This window comes from Cynocephalus volans, chromosome 9 (assembly GCF_027409185.1).
Source record: "Cynocephalus volans isolate mCynVol1 chromosome 9, mCynVol1.pri, whole genome shotgun sequence".
Taxonomy (NCBI): Eukaryota; Metazoa; Chordata; class Mammalia; order Dermoptera; family Cynocephalidae; genus Cynocephalus; species Cynocephalus volans.
This window is the reverse complement of record NC_084468.1, coordinates 69661507-69686672: the sequence shown is the minus strand read 5'-3', so window position 1 is coordinate 69686672 and position 25166 is coordinate 69661507. Positions and strand designations below refer to the sequence as shown.

Genomic DNA, 25166 nt, shown 5'->3' with positions numbered 1-25166 from the left:
TGAGCACAGTGAGGCTGGACAGGCAGAGGGTCTAGATTGTCAAGAGTTTTACCAGCATTTTGAAGTGGTCTCCCTAAATAAATAAAGCAAGTTTTAAGTACATGTAGAGTCTTTAGACCTGCTCTAACTTAGTTTTTAAGTTGCTGGTAACTTGACAGTTTGCTATAGGAAATAGCTAACCCTTTTGTTATATATTTTATGTGCTAGGCGCTGTCCTTAGTGCTTTATATTGTTAAGTAATTTAATTTTCACAGACATCTTATGACCCATGGACTGTGTTTATTATTGTTTTACAGCCTAGGAAACTTAGAGGTTAAGTGACTTGCCCAAGGTTCCATTGTTGTAAGTGGCAGAGCTTAGAATCAAATTCTGGCATTGCAGTTCCAGATCTGTCCTTAAAAAATATGCTTTACCATATGCTTTCTATTTGTATATCTAATTAAGCTGTGAAATGCCTTATAAATTGCAGCAGCCCCTACACTCATGATAAGAATGAAGGTGAAACCCACTGGCCCCGGCTTTGCACTGAGCCTTATGCAAAGAAGGTTGTGAGATAATGCTTTAACCTGACAAAAACAAACAAGAGAACACAGGCCTCTAATGTCCAAGACCAGAGAAGGAAGATTGGGAGCCTAGTACAACAAGAACTGTTGGTGAACTTTGCCAAATTAAACTTCCTGTAGCAACTTAGAGGATGAGAATTATTGCTTCAAGTAATGTTGACTGTGTTAGTTGGGGGTATAAAAGGATTACAAAAGAATTATTGATGCTGTATCATATGGGTTTGAATTTGAGATCCAGCCCCATTGGAAGAACTTTGACCTGAGCAGAGGGTCTTGCCAGTGCCTCTTTGTTGCCCTGAACTTTTATATCCACTCTGTCTCCCAGAAAAACATGCTATGATTACTACCATTGCCAACTACTCCTGCTACTTTTTAAAGTGTTTGTTAAGCACATTATCTGAGCTAATGTGCATAATATCCCTATGAAGTAGGTATGATTACTATGCTGTATTTACAGATAAGAAATCTGAGATTCAGAAAGGTTAAGTAACTTGTCCAGATCATGAAGCTAGGAAGTAGCAGAGCTGGGACTTGAACCTACGATTTTCTGAGTCCAAGCTATACATGTTTTTTCAAATGAATTTTCTATTGAAGTACACAAATAGCAAAGTGAACACATCTATGTAACCACCAAACAGATCAGGAAATAGAACATTACTAGCACCTCAGAAACCCCTTATTGCCCCCTTCTAATCTCCACCCATTAGCCACCTCAAAGGTAACTACTATCTGCCCTACTATCATAGATTACCTTTTTGCCTACTTTTGAAGTTTATTTTAATGGAATTACAGAGTGTGTACTCTATAGACTTTGGATTCTTTTGTTCATATAATGAAATTAATTTATGCTATTGTACATACCAGTATTTAATTAACTTTTGTATCCTAAGTAAGTGCTTGATAAAATTTGTCTAATAGAATGTACTTGAATACAAGTAGTCTAGGAGTTCAGAGAAGAATGAAAGGATTGCATCAGTGACAGAATGCATTCCAGATCTGAGGGGTTTCTTGTTGTATGTATCAAATTTAGATAGGTTGAAGGGAGAAGAAACCAAGCTTAATAGAGGACAAAACATGTTCCAAGCCTTAAGGTAAATCTGGAAGGCACAGGAGACAGTGAAGTTACCAGCTTATTAGTAATAAAGGATTTGTTTTAGGCAGTGAGTATTTGGTGGATAAACTGGAACTGTGTTGTAGGAAAGGCTGAATATTAGACTGTGGGATATTGATTTTCTTCTATGTGCAAAAGTGTATTCTCATATTTCCATGGAATATTAACAGAAGTTAAGCCAAAAAGAAAAAGAAAAAGAAAAAGAAAAAAGACATTGAAGTTTGAGAAACACTGATTTAAATAGATTTGGTTATTAACATACTTCTTTGAATGTTTAAAGTGTGCTTTTGTGAATTTACAAAATTGCTTAATTAAACTCAGCACATTTTTGCATATAAAGAAACAGTGTTTCTGGAAATGTACTTTGGAAAGCTGGGATATGTGGGCATTGCTATATAGTATTTATTGTATGACTATACACAAATTTACTAATTCTACTATTGATGGGTATTTGATTGATTCTGGTGTTTAGCAATCATGAATAATGCTGCCATGAATATTTTTGCTAATGTGTTTTGGTACATATATGTATGATTTATGATGGGCATAAACCTAGGAGTAAAATTGCTGGGTAATTCGTTATAATTAAGTTAAAATTTAATACAGATTGCCAAACCGTTTTACAAAGTGGTTGAACAAGTATATATTCCCACCAGCAATGTACATGTGTTAACTTCCTCCACACGTTCAGTAGCATTTGCCATTGTCAGTCTTTTTCATTTGGCCATTCTTTTCGGTATGTTGTGATATCTTATTGTGGCTTTAATTCTTCCTGTTATTGTTTTCTAGTTTTATACTGGTTGTCATCAGAAAAGATACTTTTTTGGTGGGGGGGGATAGTTAGGATTAGCATTAGTGGGCACTGGGGAAATACTGACTGGAGTATTACACTAGCATGAAATGTTTGTGAAAGCTGGGGCTTTTTTGATATTGTTCACAGTTCTTCCACCTGCACCAAGATGATAACCTAGTAAAGCTATGTTCTCAGTATATATTTATTGAGTGAATTGTTGGTTATAGTGGATAAAGGAAGAATGAGATCAGGATGAAATCAACTTTCTTAGCAAGATTAATCTTATTATATGATACATGATAGACTGTAGGGGAAAGAGGCTAGAAGCTGAAATCCCAGAAAAGAAGCTATTAAAGTTGTCTGGACCTAAGATTTGTTCTTGAATTCTGCTGACATCCTTGCAAATGGAAAATAAAATGGATGTCAGTGATATTTTATAAAGAGAATTGACAAGATTTGGTGGTAGATTAGATGAGGAGGGAAGGAAGTTATCAAGGTACTGAAAGTTTGGATGGCTCTGAGGAAGATGGAGTGACGGATGGAGGGAAGGATGAATTTCCATAGATGAGACTTCATTCTGTTTCTTTCATGTAGCCTAATTATCTGATGGATGGAGTCATGAAGGAAATATCTAATTCTGTGAAGCCATACTTTGTGTTTGAGAACTTCTTGTACAGAAAAAGACCACCAGTTTTCAAACAAGAAAGCTAGTGTTGAGAGAGAGTTTGAATGAAAAATTTTAAAAAAGGCTATTTTGAAAACCATTCTGAGTTTCTGAGTGAGAGTAAATATATTGTGCAAAGATTCTGACTTTGCCCCAAAGCATCTTTTCTTCCAGCTCAATATTTGTATGACATCTGCATATAAAGTATGTTAATTAAAACCTTTGAAGTTTATGGTAATGAAGATTGGGTAACTATTTGGAGCTACTTCTTTTCCAAAAGAAATCAGCGTGTTCTGGGATTATCAAGTGGAACTTGGATCAGGGGAATGAATAGGCTGTGAGATTGGACACGTAGGTTCTGTCTAGACTAGAAATACCTAGAGTAAAACTTAGGCAAATGCACACTACCGCCATCGCCCTCCATGTCTGATCAAACCTAATGAGCACCAAAGGAGCTGACTTTCCTTCTCAGAAGAGGCAATGGGATGGGATATAAGAGCACAGACTTCAGACTCACCGACTTAGATTTAAATCCTATGAGAAATAAATTGCTTTTTCTCTCTTAGTCTACTTCTTCATAAATAGGAATAGTAATCATCTCACAGTATATTGGTGAGGATTAAAAGATGTAAAATAACTGGTACCACATATGCATAATCAGTGAATAAATACTACATCATAGTCCCTTGAGTATCACTTCTTCCTATCCACCAGATCTGCTTTCCATCTAAAAATCATGTGTCCATTAGTAGTATATCTAGGGATCTTGAGAGAGGCTGCATTTGTGGTGATAGCAATGAGGAATGATAATCACATTGGTATAATAATGACTACCAGAGAACTATTCAAAAATATTTTCAGAAGTTTTACAGGTAAGGTATGGTGTTATAACAGTGGGGCTAGAAAATAATTTGTCCTTACCAGACAGTTTTAAGTATGTAGATAGTAAAATCAAGAGTCTGAAGTCAATCTAAATAGCAAAATACGATTGTTATTAATTGTAACTAACATCTCTTTTCCATTATACCAGTGAGAAGAAACTTATTACAGATGCCCTTAATAAAAATCAGTTTCTGAAGAGACTGGATCCTCAGCAGATCAAAGACATGGTGGAATGCATGTATGGGAGAAACTACCAGCAAGGGAGTTACATTATTAAGCAAGGAGAACCAGGAAACCATATCTTTGTGCTGGCAGGTGGGTTCCACAGATTTTTCCAGTTATAACAAATATTTTGCCTATTCTCTTATGAAACATTTATGAAAACACAAAATCGGCTGCTCTATTTGTAGAAAGTGTAACAGATTGAGCTCATGAAATAGCAACATTGTTGATCCAATCATAATGATGATAATACTTAATATTTACTAAATGATTTGTATATATCAGGCATCCTATTGAGTACTTAGTAGAGAGATCTCATTTCATCTTTTCACCAACCCAGTAAGGCAAGCACTGTTATCTCCATGTTACTAATGTGGACAATGTCCCAGAGAGATTAAGTAATTTATCTAAGGCCACACAGCTCATGGGTGGTGGAGGTAAAATGCAAATTTTGACAATCTGATTTAAGAATCCATACTTTTAAACACAATGCCAATCACTTGAAAGAATGTTTCCATTCAAAATAATGTTGTTTATGTTGACATTTTAAAATAATTGTACCAGGAATAAAAAACAATTATTTTTGCATTTCTAGAAAATATATTGGTTATATGCAAATGATTTCAAAAAATAATTTAGGTACATTTAACCAAGAGACAAATCAAACGGAATGTCTTACAATTAAAACTGGTGTTTTTAGAGTCATTTAAATTGTTTCCTTCCTCTGTGCTCACTTGAACATGCTTACATGTTAGGAAGTTTATAATGGTTAGAAAGGCAAATGATTTATTTCTCAAATCTTATAATGGCTATTACCCCTAATTTTTTTTTTTTTTTTTTTTTAGATATACGAGAAAGGAATTATCTGAACAGGGATTAAGGTTATGAACACATTGTCAAATTCTGAATTATCTCAACTTTCTGAGTTTTAGGGATAAACGTTAAACTGACTTACCCAGATGCAGTGGTAACCTGTGATAGGCTGTGGCCTTCTGTTTGGCATTGTAGTTCCTGGTCATCTAAGCAATGTTTTTGTTCTTGATTCTTTGGTTCCTTAGGTGTGAGGCAGAAGTTGCCTATCTAAACAAATTAATAAACATATTATTCTATTTATAGTGTATAAAAGATTGTTTTCATATACTTTGATTCTTTTAAGCATGCCAGTTTTGTAATTATTTGTGTATTATTTGCCATATACATCTTTGTAGGCACTTTTAAAATTATACAGTCCTTCCCAAGTAATTATTCTACTCAAGAAGTAAATTGAAGTCTTGATTTAGCCAGCCTTCAGTTTTTAGGGACAGGTGATTCAGAGCAATTTTTCCCTCTTGGAACTTTTAGCCATTTCACTTCTACTTAAGTAACACTAGAACATTCTGGCAAGAAAAGGCAGGTCATAAAGTCAACTAATATTTATGGAACCTGCTAGAAGAGGATAAGAAACTCATGTCAGCCCATCTTGTTCATTCTCAGTAGTTCTGATGAAAGGCTTGGGGAGAAAAGAGGTTGAACAAAAAGCAGCATCAATACAGCTATGGAGATTAGGGCTATAGCATAAATGGAAATGACAATTGCGTGGTTTCTTATTTGAATTAATTATGGTGTCATCTAAGGACTGAATTGCCTGGTTTAATTATCTGGTTGAGCAAATTAATTTGATAATTAAAAATCTCCGCTTATAAAATATAGCATCAATAGAAAAATAGGAAAAGCATATTTAGCTTAAAATTTTGATATTCCATGTAGTCCTTCAGCATTACTCAAGTCCCATGAGCCATAACTGATTACAAAAAAACCTTGAAATACATTAAGATTCATGATGCCAACTGGACAGTACCACTAAGTGGCTTTGATAGAATAGAATTTAGCTATAATGAGAAATTATTAAATTGCTTATCTAATGAAATAGGATTTGGAGCCAAGACAGCGTTGTTTTTTTCTTACTAGAATATAAATTCTATCAGAATAAATATCTTTCTCTTTTGTTTTCTCTATTGCTCTGACATCTGGGATAGTTCCTGGCACAACGTAGGTGCTCAGATCAGATCTGTCAAATGAAGGGATGGACAGAGATGACCTCGAGCTACTTAGTGGTGAATTAGGAAAAGGAAAAATTAATTCTTCAAGGAAAAGAGACATTACCCCACCATTTTTCTTCCTGTGAAAATCTAATTTAGATCTTTTTTGCTTGTGATTTCAGTTAGATAAGGTTTTGTTTGCACTTGTTTGGAGGGAAAGCAGAAGAGAGTTGCCAGGCAAAAGAATAGTGAGAAAGAAAAGTGCTTGAAGTTCTGCCTCTTCCTTCCTCCAGTCTTTGCCTAGGTAGAGATAAGTGCCAAGCTATCTTTTGAATAATTTCCATTGATAATTAATATGTATTACATTTCAGTGAAGGAGAGGTTAGATAACAACTGAGGTACCATGAAGTAACTTGCTCAGGGTCACACAGCCAATATCTAGGAGTGCCAGAATCAGAGCCAGGCAGTCTGACTCCAGGGCCAGTGATCTTATCAGTTATGGCAAGTTGTTCTTCTGTCATTGTAAGCAACTGTACTGTGTTTTCAAGACACACAGTGATTATTGGGATCCTAGCAAAAAAGAAATGGCTTCATATACTACATTTTTCACAGGGAAGAATGAATTTTAAACAAAATGCTTGCCATCCACTGCTTCAGGAAAAGAGCTTTGTAACGATGATAATGATATTAACAATAGCTAGTAGTTACATAGCTTTGACTACATGCTAGCCATTGTTCATAGTTCCCTCCTTATCTTAACTTATTTATTTATTTATTTATTTATATTTTTTTATTTTAACTTATCAGTATACGGTATAGTCAATTTTCGTGTCCCTTTACCAGTTCCTATTTCCCCCCACCCTCTACCCCCCATCAGCATCATGTCTGTTCACTTGTCTTAAGAAGTTCAAGGAATTGTTGTGGTTGTTGGGTCTTCTTCCCCACCCCCACTGTTTGTTTGTATATTTATTTATTTATTTATAGCTCCCACAAATAAGTGAGAACATGTGGTATTTCTCTTTCTGTGCCTGACTTGTTTCACTTAATATAATATCCTTTAAGTCCATCCATGTTGCTGTGAATGGTAGTATTTCATTCTTTTTTATAGCAGAGTAGTATTCCATTGTGTAGATATACCACTTTTTTCTTATCCACTCATCCGATGATGGGCATTTAGGCTGGTTCCAACTCTTGACCCCAAAAGCACAGGCAACCAAAGGAAAAATAAACAAATGGGATTATATCAAACTAAAAAGCTTCGGCCCAGTAAAAGAAACAATTAACAGAGTGAAAAAACAACCAACAGAGTGGCAGAAAATATTTGCAAAATATAAATCTGACAGAGGATTAATATCCAGAATATACAAGGAACTCAAACAACTTTACAGCAATAAACCAAATAACCCAATTTAAAAATGGGCAAAGGAACTGAATAGGCATTTCTCAAAGGAAGATATACAAATGGCCAACAGACACATGAGAAAATGTTCAACATCACTTAGCATTTGGGAAATGCAAGTCAAAACCACTTGATATAACATCTCACTCCAGTTAGGATGGCTAATATCCAAAAGATGGAGAATGATAAATGCTGGTGAGGTTGCAGAGAACAAGGAACCCTCATACACTGTTGGTGGGACTGCAAAATGGTGCAGTCTTTATGGAAAATGGTATGGAGATTCCTCAAACAATTACAGATAGATCTACCATATGACCCAGCTATTCCACTGCTGGGAATATACCCAGAGGAATGGAAATCATGATGTCGAAGGGATACCTGTACTCCCATGTTTACTGCAGTGCTTATTGACTTATTTCTCACAATAACTATATGAAATAATAATAATTTTAATATAATATAATAATTATAATTATTATTATCTTCATTATCATTGAGGAACTTTAGGCAGGTTGGGTAGCTTTCTCAAGGCAATCCAGCTAATAGTAAGTAACAGAGCTAGTTTTTAACCACTGTGTTATAATGAGAGTCATAAGATATCTTATCTGTATGTTTTGTGTACTTTCTGATTTTTTTTTAAATTTATGAAATCCAGGCGGATTTTGATTATTTTGTGTTTTTCTTAAATTCCACTTGATAGAGGGCCGTCTAGAAGTGTTCCAAGGGGAGAAATTGCTATCATGCATTCCTATGTGGACCACATTTGGGGAACTAGCCATTTTATACAACTGTACGAGGACTGCCTCTGTGAAAGGTAACAGGAGATGAAATGCTCAGTCTTGAATTGTTACACAGTGTTAAAGATAATCTAGATGAGTCATGATTGCATCTTGATCCAGAGTTTGTCTCTCCTTTTGCCCCATATGCCCTTATTAATAGACATGCTGTGCCTATGAAAGGATTTATATTGAAGTGGTTGTCTAACTAATTCAAGTTGAGAACTTTTCCATCAGATACTTTTATGTAAAATGTGAAAATAACTTCAAGCTGAATGATTGCAATATTTGCTTGCTGCAATTGCCATTTCATGTTTTACTACATAGGCCTCTGCCTTAGGCTCATCCAGAATGTTTGTTTTCTCGTTTCCATGAGTTTCTGCCTATATTATAAACCAAAAAATTAAATAAACCAACGGAAATATACACATATCAAAAAGGATATGAATTAGAGTGATGAGAGTTTTATGAATGATTTTTGGGAGTAGTTTAGTTGCTTCTCCTAAAGATTCCTTTTTTAATTGACTTTATTCATAGTAATCCTGAATTTTCTTCTGAATCATTTGGATGTGGTGTTTCTCAGTGGTAGGGACTGGGATATGTGTATTAGCTGTGCTGAGGAATTTAATCTTGATAAAATGCAGATTCTGGGGCTCTGCTTCAAACCCAAATCAAAATCTCTGGCAATGGGGCACAGAGATTTGTATTTTTAAAGAGAATATTGAGATGATTCTTATCTACTCTAAGGTTAGATAAACCAGACCTTTGGGATTTGATCTATTTTGTTGGTTCTCATTATTCATTTAAAAAAAAAAATGTTACAACCACAGTTTCATCTAGATGTTTATAGAGCTCCTACTTCTGCTGCACTTTGTAGATTCTATGCTTGCTTTTGATGTCTTTCCTATAAAAAACAGTGTTTTAAAAACTTTGTTTCATAATCTCATAAAAATTATTTGCATACATATTTTATGAAAGTAACCATAGAGATCCTTAAATTGTGTTAGCTCCCTTTAGCAACAATGTCTAAATAACATAAAAAGACATAAAAAAACACACACATACACCCTCAGCAATCATTAATTTTCAATTATCTGTTTGTGAATTCTTCACTTTCCAGATTAGCTCCAGGTTGGCTGGCTTTCTCCTTATCACAGCATGAATCTGAAGTACATCCTGACGATGTAGTGCATACTTGGGAACTGCAAACTAATTTGAACATCATCCTAATGGAAACATAATTAGAAAAATATCTTTTGATACCCACTCCCACTTCCAAATCACCGTGTAGCTCAAAGCCAAAATGATTTATAAAATTACTCAGTATTTATTTTTCTGCTTCTTTCCATTTGCATATTTAAATAATACATTTTCCAAGAAATATTATTCTGTGAGAACATATAGTAAATTCATTGATTTACATTTTGGAATGTTTTTAATGTGGTGTGAAAATGTTTTATTGTTTTCTTGATTTTTCTAAAGCTATTACCAATGTTAAAACTTGGGCATTAGATAGAGAGGTATTCCAGAATATAATGAGGAGGACAGCCCAAGCTAGAGATGAAGAGTACAGAAACTTCCTCAGAAGGTAAGAATAACATACTGGGGGAAAGTGCAGATGGTGGGGTGGCCATATTGTGGTCATTTGGTTTTCTAGAATAATTGTGTTACAAGAGCTTTTCTCACTTAAGCATTTTTCTCATGATTAAACCAAAGGAACAAAAATATTTCCTTTCAGTAAATACCACGATACAAGTATATCAAAAATTATATTTAATTCCTATTAGCCTTGTGCACTGATTTATTTCTCCTGCTATTTTTTTTTTTCCCTTGTACTGATGGATATAATGTAGAAAACTGCACAAAAAATCCTAAAATATTCACCTGGGTTGCTCGGTTGGTTTTGAAAGACATTTGAAATTTGAAAGTAGATAGCAAATGATAATCTTTCTAATAATGCTTTGCTTAGAATAATACTAAAATTATTTATTTTGCTATTTTACTTTACCAAAGACATTCATTTTTTACTTGCATAGTCACATCACCTTTCAAATTACTATTACTTGTAACAAATTAACTTGCCAAAATGTTACTGTACTTGTCATGCTGATATGGATGCTTGGAACATACTCATTTTGTGAACTGTTCAGTACCTTAACAACAACTTGGATGCGTCAGGTTATAGACAAACAAATGTCTATCTAACTGAAAAAGCAGTCACACATTAAACATATTTTTGAGAGTATAAGTTCCTTATTGAAACTATTTCTGTATCTTTTGTGGGAGTTTTGACAGTCTCTGAAGCTGCAATACCTACTGTACTGAAATGTTACTTATGATAACTGGCAATAATAATTTATCATGTGATTTCTAGAAATAAACTCTCAAGTATAGTGATTTTATCTTGCATGACAAACTGCCAATCCAAGGGTTTTAGGGCTTTAAAGTGCCTCGAATATAGTAAGGGCTCAGTAAACATTGAACGAACATGTTGTTAGTCTGTAGAACATTGCAGATGTTAAGGTTTCTTATATAGAATCTTACTAATTTGCCCTCCCAGAGATGATAATGACTCCTGGCAGAAAGCTGCAATAATTACAAACAGGTGCCTTACCTATATGCCAGCTAATGCCTTAGCCATCATATTGTGTGGTCTACCTGAATATAGGTGCTTTGGGTCAAATGTGTCCCCCAAAAGTTCATGTATTGGAAACTTGATCCCCACTGAAAGGTGGGGCCCTTGAGAGGTGACTGGATTGTGAGGACTGTGCCCTCATGTATGAATTAATCCATTTATGGGGTAATGGGTTGATGATTTAATGGGTTGCCATGGGTCCACACCCCTTATTAAGCAGAACAAGTGAGAAGGTTCCCTCTTGAGTTCTTGCCATCCTCATCATGTGATACCCTCATTACCATGGAACCCTGTAGAGAGTTCCCACCCAGAAGAATGCTCTCGCCAGTTGTGCCCCCTGGACCATGGACCTCCCAGCCTCCTAACCTGTAAGAAATAATTTTCATTTGTTTATAAATTACCCAGTTTCAGGTATTCTCTCATAAGCAACAGAAATGGACTAATAGAATACATGATCTCAAAATCCAACAACTGAGCAACCAGGTCAGCATTTAAAGCTAATAAGCCAAACTTATGCAAGGGCCAAAAAGGGATACCTAAATAAATCAGTGTCCATGGGTTATGTCTGAATGTCTGAGATAAAACCTGAATCACTACATAGCAATTTATTCCCTTGGAGTCTAGTATATTCTGTCTTAGTGCAAGGAGCTCAGATAATCTACTAGTACATCTTCCTTCCTTCCTTCCTTCCTTCCTTCCTTCCTTCCTTCCTTCCTTCCTTCCTTCCTTCCTTCCTTCCTTCCTTCCTTCCTTCCTTCCTTCCTTCCTCTCCCTCCCTCCCTTACTCCCTCTTTTTTTTCCCTTGCATTCATTCCAAAATACTTATTACTAGACATTAAACATTGTAGATTCAGTGGTGAACCTGATCCCTGCCTTAGAAGGGAGACAGACAAAATACTTTTCCCCATATCTCTTTCCCCACCAATGTCCAAAGGTAATAGGTTTAAAGGAGAAAATTTTCACTTACATTATGGATCCCAATTTGGACCAGAAGTAATGCTTTCATGATGGGTACGTGCTAAGCAATGATGAATTCTGATTACCTTTTATTATTTTGTCAATAAGGAGATGTATTAGGGAAATACATTTCTCTTGTTTCAGAATATACACTAGCTCTTTTTTTCCATTTACATTTTTTATTATGAAGTATGTGATATATTGTATAAGATATGCAGTACTTATGTAAGTTATAAAAGAGAGTAACAACATGAACATCCGGGGAACTATTGCCCAACCTAAGGAATAGCAAGTTAGCAATGTTGTTGAAGTTCTCATGGGCCCTGCCAGGTTATTTCCAGCCTCCCTCTCTCCTTCACCTTGGGAGTAGTCTGCATTCTGAAGTTTAGTCATCATCCCCTTGGTATTCTTTATAGTTTTGCCTATAGCTTCATTTAGCCTATTTTGAACTTTATGAAAAATAATGTTATTTTTGCAACTCAATTTTTTCTCAATATTTTTTCCTAAGATTCATTATGTTGATTAGTTGAGTCATTTCTCCTATTGTAGAGTTTCATTGCCTGAATCTGCCACAGTGTGTTTATCTGTTTTCTCACTGGGTCATGTTCCAGTGTTTTGCAAATGACTCTGATGCAGACATTCTTCTACATGTCTCCTGGCCACGTGCCTCCCAGTGCATGTGTGCAAGAGTCAGCCTGGAGCTCTGGGCCTTTTCAGAAATCAGATCCAAAAGCATATTTTTGGAGTAGCATTGGTTTTTCTTTAGGCGTGTCAAATTTTAGATGGTAAGAAAAAAGTGTTTATTTCATAGAAATCAATAGTCCTGAATAAAAATAAGTAAAGTAGAAGAGAAATTTCTTTAAGAGAACAATTTAATCATTTTGATTGTTTAGTCATACTGAATGAAATTTCTGATTTTTAAAAATAGTTTCCAGTATTCTATTTCATTCTTTCTAGATTACTATTATCTGTAAAAATGTTCCTATTACATGACTCTGGCTATAATTAACTTTAAATGATAATACACTATGACTAATGAACAAAGATTATTCCCACATTCCTCTGGGATTCAGTCTTTACTCAATTATGAGGATTTAGCCAAAAATGTGATCCTCCACTGGAAGCAGAGCTCCTCACCCAAGCCAATAGAAGAGAGACTGAGACGTGGAGAGGAACACATTTCTGGATATTATTCACTTTGAAAGTCAACCAGAAATGCAAAATTTTTTTCCCCTGATAGACACAATGTGATTTTTTTCCCTTTATGGTATCATACTATTTTCATTTATTTGCCTATGATAAACATCTGTGATTATACATATCTGGGATTTCCAATGTGTATGAAATTCAGTTATTTATGTGTTCAGTTGTTTGGAGGTTTACTATGGAAAAATTAAAGTGCATTATATTTCTTAAAAATGTGTGTAAAGATTTTAGAATCTACATATGTATGCATTTGTAGCTAATTCAAGGAGATAATTAAATAGATGTTTCTTTTTAATTTTGAAGTGTATCCTTGCTGAAGAATTTACCTGAAGATAAATTAACCAAGATCATTGACTGCTTGGAAGTGGTAAGAAATTTTGAAGTAAAATATAGATTTCATTAGAAGATTTTAGAATTTAGTCATGTTATTGGCACTGTAAACAAATAAAAAGGAAAAGATGGTAGATCCCTAGTCTGCAGAGACAGGAGCTTTTTTCTATTGTGAAAAACTTTAGGCCAATTCATCCTGAATTAAGGGGCTGGGAAGGGTTAAGACTCTTGAAATGTATAAAAGGAAATTGGATTTGCATGTGTAAAGTGAAATTTGATTTACATATTTTAATCTTTTTAGTATATTTTATAAAACGAATCTGCCTTACTCAAGAAACATTTGATTTTCAATAGTTAACATCACAATCCCTTACACAGTTTTCATAGTATAAAGGAGTCAGTGATGCATAATTAGGAAATAGAGCAGAGAAAGGGTATGTTGGTGCTTTTGGTGACAAGCCTCTGAATCAGACTATGAAACACTCTATATTAACATTTTAGGCAACGAAAATACGTTTTTCAAAACTGTGCTTAAGGAGCGCTTTACCTATTTTAACATCTAGGGGAAAACAACATATTGGAATGGGTTCAAAAACCCATTTTAGGCATCACCCAGATGGTTGGTTATAGTCCAAGACTAGTCTTTTTGTGAATAATGCTTTTATGACATATACCTTGGATTCTAATGATATGCATTTTATGAAAACCTCTTCAGATTTCAGAGATTAAAATTCAAAGCAAATAACCTAACTTTGGGGGGAGGGTGGTCAATTTCATTGAGACCTAAATGGCTTTTATGGAATTTAAAGGAGGTGGGGAATAGTAAAGGACTCACATGTGGACTCTAAGCTTTTATAAAGCTGTTCTCAGTGGGAGGAATACCCCCCCCCCCCCAAGACTGATTGTTGGCAGATTCATGCCTCTGTCAATCACAGTATACAATGTAAACTAATATCTGTTGAGAAGGGAGCAGGGACTATTTTATCCTTAAGTGTAAGTGACACCAGTAATGTTTTCATTTACAATTCATGGAACCCATTCAGCAGTTTATCAAGGACAGGCCATGAGGAAACAGTGCCTGGCTTTGTATCCCCAGGGGATTCAGATATGAAGTCATTTTCAAGAAGACTGCTTACACTGCATCTCTTGGGATTTTCCTAGTGTAACATAACCCAATCACAGATGTTACAAATTAATAATTCATCCTAATTTCTTAGGTTTTTTTTTTAAATCTGGAGAGGTTCTATATTTTTCTGTTAACCAAGGAAATCTGTTTTTAATGCAAAACTAATAGGGTAGATTCAACAGAGGGGAATTCTATGCTGACAGCAAATATGAAAATTTAGTATCATTAAAAATAAGTGGTAAATTAGACACATTGATAGCAGCCACAGGCAACAGCTACAGAATATATAGAGGAGGGCTCAAATCCAGTATTAATTAACACATAATTTGAGTTTCAAAGTCTTATTTTTAAAATCACCCTGGAAAAGCTTTACCACATCTCAGCATTTGCAGACAGCAGCACGGTTTATAAAGGGCTTTTTATTTATACCTGGCAAACAGTGTGTCTCTGTAATGTGTAAAAATTCTCAAGTGCGAAAGTGATTCACAAAGGAGTAAGGGATCTGTTTAGCTCTAAGAAAAGAATGTAGCTTACAGGCAAAGCCTGGGCTAATGACCCAGCAGCGTGGTCCTGACAACAGCTGGTTCGCTGATGCATTGGAGTTATGACAAAGCACCCACTGAGTTCTAGGACCAACTTTCCCACAAACTGGCTCCATAATCTTTGAGAAAAACAGGTTGAATCTGTCATGCTGTTTAGGAGTTGATTCGGGAATTGTGCGTGAATTGGTGCTGATGGGGGAACTTGAGTGGAGAAGGGGCAATCAGAATTTTCCATCACCCAGTCATTGATGTGATGTTTTTAAGACTAACTCTGTTGACCTCCTAGACCAAATGGCCCTGACTGTGCAGTGCTTCAATAGCATTTCTTGCTTTTGCTTAAATTACCCAGAACATTCAGCTCTAGAGGCAGCCCTTGCCTTTAAGCCTCTTCTCATGTTCTAATGGGAAAATGAGATTGGGAATAATACCCACATATTCTCTGGTGTGCTTTAAGAGTTAACTAATGAAAATCATAAAGCATGATAGAGATTCAGAATAGAATGATTAATGATAATGAAAATGATAATGTGACTTGTGCGCCTGGCAGTTGTGCAGTTCGGAAGGCAGGAACGAAAGGCGTTTGCCACACACTGTGATCAATCCAGGAAGTGTGGGATTTGACTCTGTTGTCCTGAACTACAAACATTGTGACTGACTAATCGTAAAGTCACCTAATTCTTTGTTACAGAGCTGCAGTATTTGACCTAATAACCTTCTGTTCTGCACTGTGACCTGCCATCTTTCACAAAACTAGAGGTGTAGTGGGGGTGGGGCAGAGAAGTGTGGCATGTCCTTGTCAGTTTTCAGATCACCTGTGCTGCCAGTTAAAAGACACATTTCAATGTACCACCCCACACTTACAAAATTGCTTGGGTAGGGGCCCCCAAATCCACAGTTTAACAATTTACCTATGGAATTCTCATGCTCATTAGATTTTGAGAGGCACTGGTTTAGTTATGAATGGAATACATACTTTCAGAGTTTGCTACACTTTGCCTCTCCATTCAGGAATTTTCCATTTTTAATCATTTTTTAAAAGTCTAGTCTTTCTTTCTTGTAGTTCCTACTAATACATAAGCCAGAGGTTTTTTCTCATTTTAATGATTACATTCAGAGAACCATAAGAAAGTTGAGATAATAGTGGATTTTGCCACAGTTTATAGACCAGAGAGTTAAAGGTGGGGCAGCCAGATAGAAAGTTCATTAGTCCAAAGTCTGGAGATTAGGGTTTGTGGTCCTGCCTCTATCACTACCAACTATCAATTAATTGTGGTGGCCATTTGTGTCTCCTCATTTACAAAATAAGGGGGTAGTGGGCCACCTCTCCATGAGCTCTTTCAAGGTTAGTGTTACAGAATTCTATATAGATGGCCCACCCAAATAGGAATAATTTCTGTTGGTTTTCATTTTGTAGGATCTGGATCCTTGGAAATAACCAATCAGGTACTAAATTATGACTGAATGGTGATAGGGTCCACCTGATCCAAGTGTGTTTGCTTTAAAATTTCTAAGGAAAATTTTAACTATTGTACTTGGAAAATAACTGGCAACAACCCACATGACTGTAAACAGTCTTTAAACAACAAATTGGGTACAGTCACATGATGCACAGAGGTGTGTGTGTGTGTGTGTGTGTGTGTGTGTGTGTGTGTGTGTGTGTCACACATCTGGTTGCATATCATCAATATTTCTTTGTGATGAAGATTTCTAGTTGAAAACCAAAGAGTCTAAGGAAGTCATGGGCTTGCTTCTTTGTCTTTGTCCTCCATCACCTTGGAATTTTCTTCTGGTTTTATATATCCTATTCACAGGTACTCAGGCATTTTGCTAGATTACCACAGAATTAGCATTTTCTTAACAGTGAAAAAACAGTCTTTCATCTGTAGCTGTCGCTGTCTGTTTATATGGTTTTCTTCTGATCTCTACCTCTCAGTCTACCCTGAAATTGATATCCTTATTTTCCCTTGTCGTACACTAAGTAAGTACTCGCAAGACTTTTAGATTTCGTCTTTTAAAACATTTTTTTCAGACTGTGGGTCACAGCTCATTACTAGGTAATGAAACCAACTTATAGGAACATTTTTTTTTTTTAAAGTCAGAGTAGAAAGTATAAGTATTGTTTTCAAAAATATGTTTCAGTTTTATTTAAATGTCTGTATGTGTGCATGCACTTGTGTGTGTATGGGGTGTATTTAAGAAATGTATTTCTTACTGTAAAAAATGCTTGACAATCATTGCTCTACAGGAGAGGGTCTATGGCTTCTTGCTCCTCTAAAGGACCCCTTTGCAATTCAGCCATGAGGACAATAACCACACTGTTTGCGTTTCTCTTTTTGGGCTTGGTGACCACCCTGGCTCTACTGGCTGCACTTCCCAGTTGACAAACATCGGGCAGTCTAGCATCACAGCCAGTACTTACCACTATATATTTTTGGTCTGACCTATTTCCACAGCCTTTTCTGATCTATGAAGTTACTGTCAACACACTGGGAGGTATTATTTATCTTCCTCCCATGGTTTTGGATGACAAAGAATCATCCCTGAGAAAAACGATTAGGAAAGGTTGTCCTTAAGAAAAAAACAAAGCTCTTTCTCAGTGCCCTCTTTCAAGCTTTCCCCCTTCAAACTTATCTGTTTGATAGGAATTAAAGCCTCATATCTACACACATCAAAGGCTTTATAGTAATTGAAGAACAGCCTAACAGCATGTCATAAATTCTCCATGTTCCTTCTGCTCCATGTGGGTAGTGGGGACTGAGATTGAGGTGGGAACCAGAGAGCCTGAAGAGCAGACTGTCTGGGAAGAGGAGCATCTAACATGAGTCCAGCAGTTTTAGTAAAGAGAAGTGAACATTAGTTACATAATGAAGACACCTGGACTGCAGGATGGTGGTCACCTCCTAAGGGTCACAGTCACGTTCGCTGTAAAATTAAGCATGTATATAGAGGAGGTTTATGATAAAGCTAAAATGAGAAAAAGTGAAGAATTGGAGTAAGCAAACTGTGATGCAAAGAGACTCAAAATATCTTTGTTCAAGTAATATAGAAGTTTGTCTCTTGTTCACACAACAGTCCGGGGAGCATGGTCCCTGTCGACTCCACACCATCATTCAGGGACCCAAGTTGATGGCTACTGTCATTCTCAACATGTGGTTTTCAGGGTCCTTCTGGGCCATGACAATGCAATTGGGGAAAAGCATGAAGACATTTGTGTGAAAGAGTTCATGGGTTTGGCCTGAAAGGAGCACCCATTACTTTTGCTTCTATCTAAAATTCTGTTAGATAGAAGTTAATCACATGGCTGCAGCAGGGAGGCTGTGATGTACAATTTGCCTGGACAGCCATATATTCTGTGAAAGACTCGGATGACCGGCTGGCAGCCTCTTTCACAGAAATTAACAGTCATCGGGTGCCTGGTGGGTACCAAATGTTCCACTGGGTACTTTAGATACTCTGTCTTACCTAGTTCTTGAAACAACACTAGGTGTGGTAGGTAATATAATCTTTTACAGAAAGGAAAACAGAGGTCTAGAATATGTAATAGCTGACAAACTGTTATCATCCTTCTCCTTAACATGGCAATCATTAATTGAGTATTCACTGTTTCAGATGCTCTTAGTGCTTCAGAAAGCATTGTCTTTAATTTGCTTACTATGGTAGGCAGAATTGTCTCCCAAAATGTGCAGGACTAATCCCTGGAGTATGCTCATGGGTTGCATTACATGGTAAAAGGCACTTTGCAGATGTAATTAAGGTTTGTGACCTTAAAATAGAGAGATAATCCTGGATTGGTTAGATGTGCTGAATACAGCTACATGAGCCCTGAAAAGCAGAGAGTTTTCTCTGGCGGGGTTGAGAGAAAGGTAGCAGAAGTAGAAACCAGAGAGACTCCGATAGTAAGAATTTGATGTGTCATTGCTGGTTCTGAAATGTAGGGGGCTCTGTATAAGAACTGGGGAGAAGCCTCTAGGAGCTAAGGGGAAGCCCCCACTGACAACAAGCAAGGAAGTGGGGTCCTTTTCCTAAAGCTGAATTCTGCCAACAACCTGAATGATCTTGAAAGTGGATTTTCCCCTGAACCCCCAGAAAAGAATACAGCCCTATTGATACCTAGAGTTCAGTCTTGAGAGACTCGAAGCAGAGAAGCCTAGTTCAGCAACCCCATGCCTGGACTTTCTCAGCCACAGAAACTGTGATATAACAATAAAATGATGTTGTTCCAAGCCACTAAGTTTGTAGTTATTTGTTACAGCAGCAATAGAAAACTAATGCACTTTTAAAAATCTTTCAAGGTAAATGTTCTTTTTAAAATTTTATGAATTGATAAAAGTAAAATTTAGTGCAGAAATAGAATTTGAATCTAGATGTATTTGGCTTCAGAGTATTTTTTCCCCTTCCTGTACTGTGAGACTTCCTTCCATGAGGTTTTGAAATGTCTTATAAAATGTACATAGTACTATGCATATAAAAGGTATGATTGTTAGTATTAGGAGTAATATTTATTTCATAAATGTAAATAGGTTTTAAGAGTAAATAACGAGGAAGGTATTGAGAAACAACAGACACAAAAGTAGTTTAGTCTGGAATTTATTTTCAAGTCTAAAAGAAAAACAAGAAAGAGCTATTATGTTGTTAATTATGCCTTTTTAAAAAATTAAACACAGCTATTTTTGTTTGTATAAATAATTAAGAGATCCATTTTAGTTCTATGTCTTTGAGACAATCCAATTAAAGCAAAGTAGGGGCAGACAGTTTGATCTATCTTTTGTTTTCTAAGGCTCTGAATTGCTCTTTTCATTTGACAGGTGGATAAATTACTTTTCCCTGCCCAACTATTCTCTGATCACGCAAACACATACAAGAGAAACAGACATTAACACATAAAAAGAAATAAGTGATAATTTGAGATATCATGAGGAAAAACCGACATTAAAGAACAGAATTTACATGTAAAAAAATTTAATGTCGATCTTTTATGATGATAAATCTTCGGAAATAATACATATGACAAAACCACTTAGTGCATAAGTAGAATTTTCTAAGCAGTTGCTCTTCAAGGAATTAGAAATCGAGGCCAATATTTCTAATATCCACTGTGGATAATATTTTCAAGTTATTATGTAACCATTTGTTTTTTTCCTAAACTCTGGACCTACTTTTCAGACTGTTGCTGATCACTAAACAGTATTTATATTTAGATTATGTAGGTGAAAGCCTGCCTGTATATCAGTGACGATAACCTGGCTCTCATTTCTCCTCATGTCTTTCATCTCCATGCTTGAAATTCAGTATTCCAGGTGAATTGTCTTTGTGAAAGAAAAAACATAAGTGCAGATAATAAAGCAATAGTCTCCTTACTTTTCCACGGTTTATGACTGCAATATAAAAGAAGCTTACAGTTAACTGTAAGCAAAAAATAAAAGAAACAGGTGGGGAACACTCATTTCAAAGATACAGGGAGTTCTCATATTTCCTTTCAGTTGAGTTGTCCATCTTCACTTGAACTAACATTTTTTTTTCTCTCTTATCCCAATAGGAATACTATGACAAAGGAGATTACATCATTAGAGAGGGTGAGGAAGGAAGTACCTTTTTCATTTTGGCAAAAGGAAAGGTAAATATTAACTAAAACTTACTTAAAGTGAATGGAAAAATTATTTTAAATCAGTTTGCCATAAATGCAACAATGCTTTGCATTGCAGCATAAGTCGTTGAACAGATAAAAGAGCTTCTGCCAGAAGTGTCCCATGGGGTTCTGTCTGAGCACTGGGTTTGGGGTGGGGGCCACAGGAGACTTGTGTTGGGTTCTAGCTGAGGTAGTAACTTCTTAGGATTTCATGCAGGTCACTTGACTTTCTTTGGACCTAATTTAATTATGTGTGAGATGGCTGGATTATTTCTAGGGTTCCTGCTAACTATGAGTATTTGATTCTCATCCAGCCCAAAGGTCCAAAATCAGTACTGCAACATTTTCCCATGCAACAGGTATGACAAGCAGCAGGTGGAGGCAAATGAATTCAGCAATCGAGGACAGCAAAGGTCAGGCATCATGCTATAGAACCAATATGGTTCAGAACTTCAATTCGTACACAGCCCAAGTTGGTTTAGATGATGATGGAAAATTTATACTAATATATACAGTAGGTCTTTTTCTTTTCCCTGATGTGAATGGATAACATGTTGCCAGTTGTTCCTATGTAGACTCTTAACAATGTTCCTTAGAGATAAAAAGTATTTTTGAAACATTGAAGGAAAGTGTCAATTTTTGAGCACGTGTGTCTATAAACTGTTGGATTTTTACATATGTTCTCTCTTCTGATGAGTTTATCATCAGAGATACAGTCACTGCCCTTTGTAAACTGATTTGTGGTTGAACTTTGAACTGGGCCCCCAGAGAAGGAAAAACGTGAACAAAATAGTTTCAAACTTCTGAAATTCTTTAACATTCAGAACCACTTCTTATCATTTCTGCTCAAACTGGACCTTGTTTTTTGAAAGAATTCTGGCTAATAAACAAGTTGCATTTATTATTATTTAAAAAATTTTAACTCATTGTGACATACATAAATGCTAACCAGAATTTCTAATTAGCATGAAGCAACACTTGTAACCATGTTGAATTGTAATAATTTTAGCCACAAATGGGGAATATTGAAGTTTTTGTTTGGCTCTGCTCTGGGGGTTCTTAAACCTTCCTAGGCCAAGGATCACTTTGAGGTGCTCGTGAAAGTTGTGGACCCTTCTCCAATCTACATTTTGTATTTAGTTTTAGGGGGGTACACAGGATTCATCCAATCAATCTGTGGACACAGACTCAGAACTGCTGATAGTCAACCTTATTCTGGATTAATTTGTCAACTCTGTTAGGCTTTTTGAAATAATGAAAGTTCTCATAGGACCATTATTATTTGCTTTGAGGATGCCTATGAAGAAATCACTGGATTCACATAAAAATTTGGGAGGTAGGGTTTGAATGGAGAATTTTCTTCTTACAGAGGTTAGAGTCATTTGATTGTGTTAAACCACATCCATCAAAATGAGCTGAGAGTAGTTAATTATCCTAACTAGTGCAAAATTAAAGCAAGGTCTTGTCTCTTGTTCATCAAGTTTATATAGGTGTGGAGGGTTTGGTTGAACGAATATGTGTTCAGATTCTTCTCTTTCTTTTTTGCTCTCTCTTTTTAATTGTTCAACATTGTTTAGGTAAAAGTCACGCAGAGTACGGAGGGCCATGATCAACCCCAGTTGATAAAAACACTGCAGAAAGGAGAATACTTTGGAGAAAAAGCTCTTATCAGGTGACTCCATGAATTTACATACCATACTTAAATTAAATGCTTTGACTGTTTTAATGTGAAACTCCTCATTTAGAGTAGAGTTGTCAAGTTGAGCTACCGAATTAATAGCAGCAAATATCTAGGAATAAAACAAAAACTTTAAACTGACTTTTAAAAAAACTTCATTGTTATGCAGGAAATAAGTACACTAATTTTGCACAAGAAATAATTGGAAAGTCTTAAGTTTACTAGTGAGAATAAAATTGGTGTTCTATTAGAATTTTTAGTTTAAAAAAGAGAAAAAGATTAAACATGAGAAAATTATAATTTTCCTTTAAGAGCAAGTTATTATATTTTCAAGGTTTGAAATATGGCCCTGTGTAGTTTTTACCCTTTCAAAAAATGATCAAGTGATGACTTTACATATTTTGGATACTTTTAAATCATCATTTCAAAAGTAGTATTTTCTTAAGGATTTTTATCAGCTCATTTTACAAGTTTTAGAGACAATTCAAAATAGTGTATTTGAAATTTCTACCTGAACCTTCCATCTTTTAAGGTATGAGTGTATTTACTGCTGATCTAATTTATGGAAGAAACATTTTTAAAGGCTAATCAAATGGCTCAGGGGATACTTTGCACTTCCTGGAACTTGTAAAACCTCAAGTCTGAAGAAGTACATTTTCCTAAATATAAATGAATTTATAAAATATCAGGTTAAAGTTTAGGGAAACACATTTTTTTGGTTATATATATCTTTAAATGAATGCTTGGATTTATTTAAGAAGTCACTTAGAATTTATATTATGACTAAATGCTTTATTTCAAATTATGCTAATAGAAAAGTAGTAGTATTTCTGTTCATTTATCTTCTTAACTTTTGCCTATGAAGCCCCAGTTCTGCTGATTTGCATGTCAGATAAGTACAGAATGAAGAAAAAGTATTCAGAAATGTCCTGAAGACAAATTTGATTATTTAAAAATCATAAGGCCCTATTTTTTAAAAAGAAAACCAACTAATAAAACTTTAAAAATTAAGGTATAGCTATTAAGTAAATAATTTAAACATGGAATTTAAAGACTGAATTTTTCCTTTCCATTTTCTAGCTGGTAATGAACTTGTTTCAATAATAGGGAAATTATCATTCTTTTTGTTTGTTTGTTTAATTGTCATAGACTATGAATACATTCATGCAATATAATAAGTTAATATCATTATCCAAGATTTTGATGTATTTGTTCTTAACATTAACAAATTATTTTTCTCATACTTCCAAGCAAAACAACTAAAGCTTGAAAGTGCACAGAACTTTATAAATATAACATAGAGTCAAAATAGCTCTTGAAAGGAAATATTTTATCTGGTTTTGCTGGACCTTAAATAATTTATGCTGTATGTTGCAGCTAGCAAATTATAGTGTTTTACCTTAAGAAACCTGGGAATTTATGTTTAATATAGATATGCAACTTCCAGAAGCAGTTGAAAGCATAAAGCTAAAATCAATGGGAAGGAAAGTTGGAGACAAATAGTTTTACATTTTGTGCATTTTTATGCTATCACTTTTTAGGGCCACTGTGATTCAATATTCTTTATATTCTGCATATTTCCATGACTTGACATTAAGTGGGCCCCAGAGAGCTTTCAGAATTTTATGTGAAAAAAAAATCCATGGCACTTAACAAAGTTACTATGAAAGAAGCATAAGTGTATTTATAAACATCTAATATTTGTAAAAGTGTTTGCAGGGAATGTTCTCAGTCATGTGAAAGGAATGCTGTGTCTATTCCCTTTCTCTAAACTCACAAATCAAATAATTGGCCCACAGTCCAAGATCATGTCTATGTCTAGATCTATCTGGCTCTGTCTCTGTCATCTTTATCTCTATCTCGACCTCTACTACACACATACAAGTTAAGCAGAAACTATTCTGCTCTTGACTCAAAAGTTCATGAAGCTGAAGTGTTTTCACCTATATCTTCTAGCAAGAACCCTGTAAACTTGAGAGGAGCCCTGAGTTATGTCAGAAGGTCTCAGGATGTCAGATAGGTAAATAGGGGACTTCTTCAAAATGGTAAAGATGAACTGCCAAAGTTTTCCCTGACCCACCACTCAGGGAAAATGAAGATGAAGGAACTATTCTTTGTGTGTTGCCATTTTTGATGAAGCTGCCTAGAGCAGTCCAAATGTTTACCACTCCACAGTTTGTTTGCTACTCCTAGGTTGCTTAAATGAATCTTAGAGTCATATGGACTCTGAGATTTAGTTCAACAGCGGGAGGAAACTATATAAGGAAAATATAAGGAAAGGTCTCTAAAGAAATACTTTACCTGATACTCAACCCATTGGTAATTTATTAGGTAAATTTACCATCATCAGATCATATACAATAATTCATCATATCCAAGATATCAATTGTAAGATGTACCACTATGCTAGGTACCCCTAAGAGGGAAAGACAGTGCTGCTGATTACACTAGGACTCATCACCAATTGTAAGGCATGCTCTGATGTTAGAGATTTTCATGGAAAATATACATTCTACACTCTATGAAATGAAAATATTTTAGTATTTGTTAAATTAATTGGGTGATATGGCACTGAAAACACTTTCTTTGGATTTTATTCTTGATTGGTGATCATATGTTAATTGCTTGTCTGTTTTCT

General features: G+C 35.4%; 1 protein-coding gene across 2 annotated transcripts in view; it reads left to right on the top strand.

The window, feature by feature from the left end:
* PRKG2 (protein kinase cGMP-dependent 2) overlaps window positions 1-25166 on the top strand; it is an 86906-nt gene that overhangs the window by 12098 nt on the left and 49642 nt on the right. For both annotated transcript variants that reach the window (XM_063108361.1, XM_063108360.1), the window contains exons 2-7: window positions 4162-4328; window positions 8353-8466; window positions 9911-10016; window positions 13530-13593; window positions 20761-20838; window positions 22428-22522. In XM_063108361.1, the coding sequence (XP_062964431.1) occupies window positions 4162-4328; window positions 8353-8466; window positions 9911-10016; window positions 13530-13593; window positions 20761-20838; window positions 22428-22522 (624 nt within the window). The remainder of the gene's footprint in view (window positions 1-4161; window positions 4329-8352; window positions 8467-9910; window positions 10017-13529; window positions 13594-20760; window positions 20839-22427; window positions 22523-25166) is intronic.